This window comes from Histoplasma capsulatum, genomic scaffold (assembly GCF_000149585.1).
Source record: "Histoplasma capsulatum NAm1 scaffold_7 genomic scaffold, whole genome shotgun sequence".
Lineage (NCBI taxonomy): Eukaryota > Fungi > Ascomycota > Eurotiomycetes > Onygenales > Ajellomycetaceae > Histoplasma > Histoplasma mississippiense.
Genome location: NW_001813976.1, coordinates 1,784,001 through 1,794,489, shown reverse-complemented (window position 1 = coordinate 1,794,489; position 10,489 = coordinate 1,784,001). Strand labels below are relative to the sequence as shown.

Below are 10,489 nucleotides of genomic sequence, written 5' to 3'. Positions count from 1 at the left end.
GAGTCGAGTTAGAAAATCGAGACTTGAGAATGATAATAACGGCACATGCTGTGCGTTATATATATGTATTATGTATGGCTGTGCAAGTCTCCGCCCACATAAAGGAAAAACAATACCCTGCAAACGTGATTGGAAAGGGATGACTTGAGGATAGTCTGAGCGGAACGTACCTGGGCCAGATTGGAGAAGGGGCTGACTTGACATTTTCCAAGTGAAAGTATATAAGGTAAATAAATGGGTATCTGAGAACTGTTGCTACGGCGAAAGGAGGTCCAGAGTTTTGTTCTCAAGTTCTCTGCCAGCAGCGGAACTGAGAGGCGAACCGTGGGATAAATTGGATAGTGTATAGCAATCAAAGGAGATAGGAAGGTTCACCAAAAAGGAAAATGGAAAGGATAATATGCTCCGAAGAATGCTTTTCAAACCGCGGACGCCAAATGACTCCCGCGCCGTCTTGTGAGATAACTATCGCAATTGCTACAACCTTGGAAGCCGAAGTGATCATCACGTGGCGGCGAAGTTTGGTGTGGTTGGTGGATCGCTGCTTGGCTTGACACATTGCATCATAGCTAGGGGACCGAAGCACTCCGCCATTGCTTTTGTATTGTAAACTAGTGCACTAGGTATTCTTGCGCAGCTACTTTATATGGTGTGAACTATGTCAACTATGTCCCGACGCATTTAGCTCACTTGAACTCTCTGGCTATCGTTGCTGTGAGGACATTGCAGCTTCAGGTGCCCAAGGCTGATAGTGGTTTTCCCTCCGCGCTAATTCCAGCCAATCGCGTTCCTATATCTCATACGCGCTTCTTACTAGGAAACTTTTTTGACTCCACAGCGTTACTGGGCTTATGCGCCCTGAGATTGGTCAGCATCCATGTAGAATCAGCACCTCTCACCACATTATAAAAAACCTCCTCCCGGCTTATATTCTGTAACCTGCACCGTATCCCTCATATATATTCAACTGCCCTTTTTAACAATCATACTCATATTGTCCACTGATCATGGGTGGTGAAGCAGATGGGGCCAACCTTGTACGTTCCTAGACGCTGCACACTCCACTTCAATAACCACACCAATTCGCCGTGGTTACTGACTGACGTCCTTTCTTAACACACATAGCCTATCCCAATTGCGGACCTAACGGAAATTGCGACTGATGTATGTGCCCATTCGAATGACTGGCTTTATAAGTATCTCTCGCTAACAATCCATTCACGTTCGTTTAGGCATGTGACGCGGCGTTGGAGGATGTTCAGAGCTACGACCATGAACAAGTCGGCCAATGGAGCTCTCATATAATTGTGCGTTCATCTCTCCATTGATAACAGGGCTGAATATATTAACAACCCCAAATGCCCTCTCACACCTCAAAAACCATCAATGGCAACCGTGAGCAAATCGCGGGGACCGCCTTTTCAAACCCAACCTCCCGCTGCCTCAAAACACTCAATGATACCGTAACCCACAACGTCTCAATCGTTAACTTAAGTCCACAAATCGCTACAGAACACAGTCCTCCAATCACTCATTGAAGCCACAACACCCGATCAGCCAGACGATGACGCTGAAACCGACAACCCCCAACCCCCGCCCTACCGCTTCAACGTAAACTGCACAATCATACAACAAGGAGTAACAGCGCCAGATACCCCAGAGTCGCGCGAGAAAGTTGGTAAACGAGGAATGCATTCCGCCTCCGGGGCATACTGGGACGTTAGCCGTGATGGAATGTGGACGTTCAAATACCCAAACGCGGAGGATAAGGGACTAGATTTGGTCTTGAATATCGTGTGGTTTGGCGCGAACTGACTGGATTGTATGATGTGTCTTTGGCCTGTATCAGCCCTCCTCTTTCTCCCTTCCCTTCTACCATATTTTTTTTACCTTCTGTAACCTACAGGCCATCGGCCCTGAAAGATATAGTATTGTTATGCCGTCATTCTTCCCTGCTATTTATATTCTACGTATCTTTTGCGGGGTTTTCTTACCCAAGTATCTTACTATTATTGTTAGATTCATCCTTTCTATTGATGCTGCTAGTAGTGTTACTGATGGAATGCTGATTTTTGCTAGATGTCAGCCGGATGGATGATGACAAGGACACAATTCCAGTAAACATATATTTTGAAGGAGGGGTTACGTGCTCAAATCTTCAGATTTCATATGTGCTGAGCTCCCCTATATTGGCACTGAATGGATATAAATACGGACGGGAAACGGTTAAAGATCCATACTGCGGAACGCATATCGTCAATTGGCCACCTAAACGTGAGATATATACATATATCTGAACTAGAGAGAAATAGCGTTGTGTAAGGCCATCCTCCTAGCTCTTGGACTTGCTTCCGTACTTCGCCGCCAGAATGCAAATGAAATAGAAAAGACAATTGAATGCAAATGCAAACTGCAGTTAAACAATCACCCAAACTCCTCGCTGACATATGAAATACCTATACATAATTTTCATAGCTGAGAAGATAACAAATGGGTACAACATCAATACAATCAAACAAAAAGAAAAGAAAAACAAAGAAACGAAACAGGGTGTTAGCTTGCGTAACCGCTCCGAAATCGAATATAAATCCCCTGCTTCTCTCAAAGAGGCCTATTCGTTGAACATGGCATGACCAACCGAAGTTCCCATATGTATTACTATCGAGGCTCCGAATAATCGTTCAACGCAACACAGACCGCACCGCGGTGGTGTCCACTATACTGACGAATGATCTGGCCCGACGACAGCTCCCAAAGGCGCGCATAGTGATCGCTGGAAACTGTGACAAGATACGCCGAATCTGCCGAGAAAGCGCAATCCCACACCCAACGTTGGTGACTAGCTAACGTAGCCTCGAGGTACGGAGCGTTGGTTTTGGGGTCTATGGGCGCATCGGACGGAGTTGGGAATATATTTGTGGACCCATTGGTGTCTGTAAGGGGCTTGCTAGCCTTTGAGGGATCTAGAAATATATCTATAAAGTAAATTAGCAGGTGGCTTATTTCAGTATAAGTATGTATATAACTATCAACGGGAATCAAGTGTATGTGTGAGCGGAGCGTACCATCACTGTTCAATACGCCATCGTGCCCGTTTGTGGTGGGTGTCGGATCTGTTGCTATCGCTGAGGCGCTCTTAGGTTGCGTTTTCTCGTTGGCCGTTTCGTCGTCGGCTCCCTGTTTTGTTTCCTCCGCATCCCTGGACGGACCATGCGTTGGATACAGCGACCACACTTTAGCAGTATGATCTGCTGAGCACGTGGCGAGATGCTTGACATCAGGAGAAAGTAGCACTCGAGTTAGGTAGTCCTTATGCGCCTGGAAAGTGATAAATGGCACGATTTTGGTTAGATCACGATCCTGAATCATACGCCAGAGATAAACATTTCCCTAATGTTCAATTCGTGATTAGCAGAATAGATTTAAAAAAGGATTTCCAAACGTAAGGTATTTTGGCAAAGACCATACTTTATTATTACCTGCACATAGCAGAGACCCATCACTCGCGACGCTCACGCTGGCCATAGCGATATCCTCTTCAGGCTGAAGTTGGTGCGTACATTTACTTTCTCCCAAGTCCCAGACTCTCACGAATCCAGCGCGATCGCATGTTATCAGCTCTCCTTGGTTCGGATGAATCACAACATCGTTAACAGGTGCCTGATGTACATAATTCCGCTGCAGAGTCCCAATTCGCGTGTCCCATACTTTAACCGTGCCATCTTCCGAGCTTGTGACCATCCACTTGCCCTCACAATGAAAGGCAACACCGGTGACATTGTTGGTGTGTCCATCGAATGTCATTACTGGGTTTGGATTTGTGGATTTGATATCGTATAGCTTCACGTTGTCGCGCCCTGCTGCCGCGACATATCGCTTGTCTGGAGTGATACATAAGCGGTTTACCTGGGAATCTGAGTGCTGGATTGTTCGCGAGCAAATGCCAGAAAGGGCTTCCCAGAACCTGTGACAAACATAAATTAATCTCTGTGAGTCTAATCTGTTGCGGGGGGTGAAGGGGGGAAGATTGAAACTTACCTAATTGTATGGTCATAACCAGCTGAGAAAAGGGGGTTAGTCGTATCTCTGGAAAACTGAGAAGCGGTGACTTACCAGTACAGAGAATAACGCTCATATTGAGATTGCAGAGAATATTTCCAATATTGGAAATAATGCCTAATTAACCAAATCGAAGTGCAACCGCTCTTGGGGGAATTCACATTTGGCTCATCCGATGAGGTTCAACTAGGTAGCTTCGGCCGCGCAGACAACTTAAGCCACGTGAGAGGTGCTGAGGCGATGAACACCTTTCCTAATACGGTTAGATCCTAAAATTTATTGTCTCCGTCTATCCAAGATGAACCCCATCACCAACACCAACTTCGCAATCAAGGGCATCCATGCATGTTATGATACGTGCTTCCAAGTTTACATCTTTGCTGCAGTGGTGGGTAACAATCCGCAATCATTGCTGAAATAAAGATATCTTCGGCTGCCCCAGGCTCTTGGACTCCATCTGCATGGGCAGTGTAAAGAATTTCAGATCGGGAGCTCTGATCGCGGTTGATTCTTTTGAAGCTATTTCTGCTTATGAAACGTTGACTTGCTCGTCATTTAACATGACGATGGATAGTAATAGTTGGGCCCTAGAAGGTATTTATGCTTCTTTACACAGCTCATCTCATTCTACTCCAAAGAATATTCAAGACCCTCGTTCTTGTCAGCCTGTTATGAATCAAGCTCTGGGGCTTACACATCTCCCCGGATCGCAGCAACAGCAGAACCGCCAAATTTGCTTTGAGGAAACATCAATACCTCAGGCTGTCCACCCGCCTACGAGTGCACCATCGAGCCCCCTACGAACCCAATGTCGACAACAAAGTCCCGACAGTTTGTTTGATGACGATGAAACATTCGAGTTGTCATGGGAAAGCCAGCTTATGGATATCCTACCACCGGAAGAACTTCTTGCCTCCTATAGTAATGAGCAGAATACACCAGGCGCGGTGATCAACACTCTGGAATCTGGATCGAACCAAGGAGCCGAAAGACATGAAGCTCAAACTGCTTCAGGGTCCGTGGGAGATATAAATCCCGTACCTGATAGTCCAGCAGGGTTTCATCATGAGTCGGATTGTCGGAAAAGGCCTTTTTATAATGATAACATAAGGTCAGTCCATTCTGTCTTCGAAAACTATACACATCCTTCGAAGAAACAGCATGTTGGGCAAACCTCCCCGCAACTTAGCCTATCAAGTACGACTGATCATCACAACCAACCCGCAAACGATTCCGTTTTGCCTCCCGGCTTCCAGCCACCAGACCTTCCTGAGATCCCCGATCTCTGGTCTTCCTTGCAATTCCCCGATGAATTTAACTTCGATTCCTTAACGACCATTAGACCCGCCAACCATGGAGCCACTCATGATTCAGGTGACTTTTCACTTTCTTGTATGCCATATTCTTCCATACCATCAAATAATCAAATAGCCGAAGCCGGGCCTGGGGAGGATCCCGACGCATGTTCGTCAGGTTGTGATTCTGAAAATTCACAGCTTGTTGGGCACCCTCTAGAAACTACGATTAACGCTTCCCGCTCATCAATCTGCTCCCTTTTGACGTCTTTCTCCCGGGATTCGGATGATACTCACAATACTGATAGAAGACATCCTTCTTTAAATAGTTTGGACAATCCCTGTTCTGAAAAAGAGTTGTCTGCTAATTCTCTGATTAATGGCACTTCTCCTATCGCTGCTGCTGCAATTGAGCATATCCCTGAAACCACTACTCCTCAACGCCCAGAGGAATCATGCAAAGCTCAGGATGTATCAGAGTCTATCCAATTTGTTGAAAACTATATCACCAAAAATTTCCGTCTCAGGAAGGAGGATATACTTGCCACCCAACATCGCGAAATTTTTCGTCACGTCCCAAAGCCTGAGGTGTATATATCTCCCTACCCCAAGTACCGTGGGCCATTAGGATATTTTCCTTCTGCACCGGCAACACATGCCAGGTGTATTGAGGTTGCGCCCGATGATGTGGCAGTACGATTGGAGGAATACCGTCGAAATCTCCAAAAGGTTAGATCCGAACGAAGCAAATACAGAACTGTGTGGGCTGAATGGAAAACCGTCGACCCTACAACTGGGAAGAGTAAGGAGCAGATGTTGAAAGAAGAGCCATTCCGCCTAAAGCGTGCCCTGTTGGCCCAAGAAAGGAAAACCGAAGAGTTTAGGAAGCAAGCTGAGGATTGGCGTGGCCAATACAACAACCTTGCCATCGCATACAATGGACTTGTCCAGCATTTGCACATGCTCCAATCCGCCCAGATCCTTCGTCACCCAGCACATCTTCCTCCTGGACATCCAACACCAGTACCATCACCACAGCCCGAACTTGTCACAGTAGACTCATCCATTAACTTACCACCCGATCCGCCGAGAGCAGCCCGGAATACACCTCACCCGCATCCCATTACTATCGATTTGACTGATGACGAACCCACGAACCACAATACCAAGGACTTATCCTCCGTCTCTTTCCTTGCGGAGGAATATTCTGGCAAACATGCCGCAGAAGAGCTTCGAACCGCCATGTGTCGCAAAGAATATCAATGGCTCGGTAAAAATAACCGGCCACCAAGACGTTTGCTGCCAGCAATTCCGTCTCTACGGGGAGAATTACCACAAAAATCGACATACTCCACCAGCGCAGCTCCATCCGTCACTACACAAGGCGATTCTGCCACATCAGCCTCCGCTACAAGCTCAGAAGCTATGATGGAGGGACGGCCACACGACTCTAATGATAATATTGATGAATTGGCTCGAGCTTTAGAAGCAGAATTAGAGCGAGGCACATCAATTTCATGCTAAATGAAAATTAAAAGCCGAATGTTTCTCTTCTCTTCCAGCAGCTCAATATTCATGAGTTGTTGGACCTTTGATTTTCTTTTGTATTTCTATCCTTTTATTATGCATAAGATACCCCAGATCCTTTACTTCCTGTAACTTAAAATCAATCCTTCCCAGAATCCAAATATATGCTTGACTGGAGCCCAACATGTTTTTTGAGGTCATGATCGTTATCACCCGAATTCATGCACATTTTCCCCCACTTGTTTCCTTAGTAAGCAAGCGGAGTTCCCCTCTCGTGTTAGAATTCAATTAAGGATTGCGCCTACGGTATCGGCCCATTCAGGTATTTACTTGATAAAGCGTAAAGAGCATCTAGCCTTAGCTGAGGAGACAAGATAAGTCTCTTTCTAGACTAAACGTTTATTGAAATATCCCCAATCCTGGTCTCATCCAGCCAAGTTTTAGAAGAGCAGTTGGATCCTTTGACTTTTTCAATCGCAGTCATAACGGGCGGAGCTGGTGACATTGGCCGGGCCATTGCCATGAGACTTGCGGAATCTCACGATCATGTGGTTCTGGTAGACATTGACGAACCGAAGGCCAACGAAGTCACTGCCACACTGAATAAGAGCATGGAAACAAGAGAGCAAAACCAGGAGAATGAGCGGTTCACGTATGTAGTGTGTGATATCACGGACCCTACCCAGGTGGCCGATTTAGCCCGCAAAGTCTTCATCCTGGATGGCGATGTGCTCACCCTCGTCAACAACGCCGGTGCAACCTATTCCCCTTCATTACAACGAACAACCCCGGAGATATGGAAGCGAGAAACTGCCCTAAACGTCGACGCCCCATTCCTCATTTTCCCCGCTTTCGCAGACTCACTGAAACGCACCAGTGGCAGCATCGTCAACATCGCCTCCGTCAACGGCCTCGCTGTCTTTGGGAACCCAGCGTACAGCGCCGCCAAGGCAGGGCTTATTCACTTCACCCGTTCAATTGCAGTTGAGTACGCGAAGTTCGGAGTCAGGGCAAATGCCATCGCCCCAGGAACAGTGAGGACGAATGTGTGGCAGGATCGAGTCGCCGCCAACCCCCATGTTTTCGAGGAGGTTATGCAATGGTACCCATTGAAGAGGACGGTTGACCCTGTGGATGTTGCGAATGCAGTTTCGTTTCTTAGCAACAAGGAGTTAGCAGCCGCGATTACGGGGGTATGTCTCCCTGTTGATTGTGGGCTGATGGCTGGACAGACTGTACTTTCAAAGTCATTTTCTCAGTGTGATGATTTCTGACTTCACCAAAGTCTGGATTGGGGAGTTTTGGAAGAGTAGAAATACTAGCTTAATCCGGTTAAGGAGATACCATCCTATCAAGAGACCCGGCTTCTTCTGTAATGACATACCATGAAACTGTTCCCTTCCCTGTAAGCTTTAGTGTATGGCCTCTTAAACTTCTATTCCCAGAGGACCGCGCGCATACCCTTTGCTAGACAATCAGCCTCCTTTCTTGTTGTAAATCAAAATTCATTTGTCGTGGTTTATGCTAGGACTGAACATCAAGACATCCTCTCTTAGTCCAAACTTTCCTCTCCAAATTACTGGACTCGAAAATTGCAAAGGCAAGCTCTCAAGGTTTGGAGTCTGACTCTGATAAACTCATTGGTTAATAGGTGGTAATAACTCGCGGAGAAGTGGGGATACATGGCTTCCCGCAACCCGACCTAACCAACAAAAGCAGTTTTTGGTTTGTTAAAAAGAAGACAACGGATCTCCAAAAGCTATTATGGCTCGCCAATTCAAGGAATCCCTATGGATTTTTGCTAAATTTATACAAGTTCCCCTGAAACAGACCCTCATACCGTTTGATAACATCGGTCAGCTGACTGATAGGGGCCGGGTAACCAAACCGAGGACATCGAACCAATGGAAAGGTCATGGGAAATCGCAGAGTTATTCGAAACCCCAAATCCCAACATTATCAAAATCCGACGGATCAGCCTTCTGTACGGAGTAGTTAGGGCTTTGTTGCCTGATCAGGCAATGAGCCTCGGCTTGACGTCATGGCCAGTCCACTTTTTTTTCCCTCTGGTGATGGATGATGGATCCATGCCGAAAATGCTTCGAGAAGACGCCAGGTGGACTTGTCAGAAACTGGCATTTGCGCGCCGCAAGGAATGCGATCCTTGCATCTGCTTTCTTTGTATGATCCTACAACAACTGCTTGTTAACAGATTCTCTGGCCACCTGTTCTATGTTTCTCCATATTTCGTTCGTCACCCTTGCCTAGGAGGCCAGTATCAACAGATATTCCTTCAAGCTTCACCTTAGGCTTGCTTATTCAGTATATTATCACTTGTTCCCAACCTGCAGCTGGAAAACGCTTTTACTACTTTTCCTTAAATAGAAGCTTCAAGGGATCTGACCCAGGATCTGTCGATTTGGGCTTGCGGGCTTCCGTTTTGCTAGGGTTCTTCTTTGTCGCAATTAACGCAGGCACAAGAAGCTACGACCCTTCTCCGTCTCGAGGAAATGGTCATCCCACCGAAACCACGGTGCTCGACATAGGCTATTCGTCAACAATAACGCCAGCAGAACATAGGATTCTTCTACTCTTCTGATTAGCCGCCAGGGTTCATCAGCACTCTAAATTCCTCAAAGACTACAACTCCATCCTTCGCTCAGCCAACAAATACTTGTCCATGCAATGGCTATCCCGGAATTCTGCGAATGCAAATATGGCAATATCACCAACGTAGCGGCGCATAACAGTCCTTTCGTCTACGAAGGAAATATAGCTAACAAATCAAAACTTACTAGTGAATATTCAATGGAACCACTGCATTCGGGTGCGTAAGTTACGCACGTTTATCTGGAAATATTAGGATGACTATTGTTAGTATTTAGTTTTCTCCTCACTGCAGTCCAATTCCAAACACACATCATTAACGGCATTTTCTGTCTTTGCTACTCGTCCTGTGATCTCCTGGATGGATGTTGTGCCTTTAGCTCAAAAAAAACCCGTTTGACGTAAATTACAATCCTTAAGTTAACTATAGGAAATGGCCACTTCGTCCCTCCGACCGAATTTATTGCTCCGCTGGGGAAGTGCAGTCTGCTCGACTATGTCCATCTTCCACCAGATATGCAGATGGCCTTAGATGACTGGCCAACTTTGTCTTATTTTATGTTGACTGGAAAAAGCATAGTTGCCTTTCTTAACTACAAAACCGACCAAGTCGAAGTCTCGTCAATTTAGTCAAATATGGGAGACATCATATTCTCCCCCGACGGATCGTTTCCCTGCGTTATTCAAAGAACACCGAGTTTGAGAGAGGAGGCTGCGAAGGATAGGTAATTCTTGGTAAGTCACAATTTGAACACGGAGGTCAAAATTGCTGGTCCATCTATTGTAGTCCCCAAGTGTTCACAACGTTGGTATCGGTTGTGCAAGTATGGAATCTGTATTTCCTTCCGATTGCGAATTCAGAAACTTGAGAGCAGATAGACGGGGCCGACAGCCAAATTTCCTTCTTGTGGATTCTTGCGATATTCGCCCTGTGAACGGGTCTGTATTCTAAGCCGCAGCAATGCTCAATAATGTGACTTACAGTGGAATATGTTGGTGGG

At 46.2% G+C, this 10,489-nt stretch overlaps 4 protein-coding genes across 4 annotated transcripts; 3 read left to right on the top strand and 1 right to left on the bottom strand.

Annotated features, from left to right (window-relative positions):
* Positions 1–1,007: 1,007 nt before the first annotated feature.
* On the top strand, positions 1,008–1,815 carry HCAG_06155 (predicted protein; the record flags this gene model as incomplete). Its single annotated transcript, XM_001538500.1, has 4 exons — positions 1,008–1,037; positions 1,126–1,164; positions 1,233–1,307; positions 1,513–1,815. 4 exons carry the CDS (start codon positions 1,008–1,010, stop codon positions 1,813–1,815), a joined length of 447 nt encoding a protein of 148 aa, XP_001538550.1.
* Positions 1,816–2,658: 843 nt separating this feature from the next.
* HCAG_06154 (WD-repeat protein pop3) lies at positions 2,659–4,135 on the bottom strand (the record flags this gene model as incomplete). Its single annotated transcript, XM_001538499.1, has 5 exons — positions 2,659–2,963; positions 3,066–3,390; positions 3,469–3,964; positions 4,039–4,060; positions 4,114–4,135. 5 exons carry the CDS (start codon positions 4,133–4,135, stop codon positions 2,659–2,661), a joined length of 1,170 nt encoding a protein of 389 aa, XP_001538549.1.
* A 595-nt stretch (positions 4,136–4,730) lies between these two features.
* On the top strand, positions 4,731–6,878 carry HCAG_06153 (predicted protein; the record flags this gene model as incomplete). The annotated part of the gene is made up of 3 exons (XM_001538498.1): positions 4,731–5,170; positions 5,497–5,523; positions 5,684–6,878. The coding sequence occupies 3 exons, from the start codon at positions 4,731–4,733 to the stop codon at positions 6,876–6,878; spliced, it is 1,662 nt and encodes a 553-aa protein (XP_001538548.1).
* A 524-nt stretch (positions 6,879–7,402) lies between these two features.
* HCAG_06152 (hypothetical protein) lies at positions 7,403–8,155 on the top strand (the record flags this gene model as incomplete). The annotated part of the gene is made up of 2 exons (XM_001538497.1): positions 7,403–8,074; positions 8,129–8,155. The coding sequence occupies 2 exons, from the start codon at positions 7,403–7,405 to the stop codon at positions 8,153–8,155; spliced, it is 699 nt and encodes a 232-aa protein (XP_001538547.1).
* Positions 8,156–10,489: the final 2,334 nt, after the last annotated feature.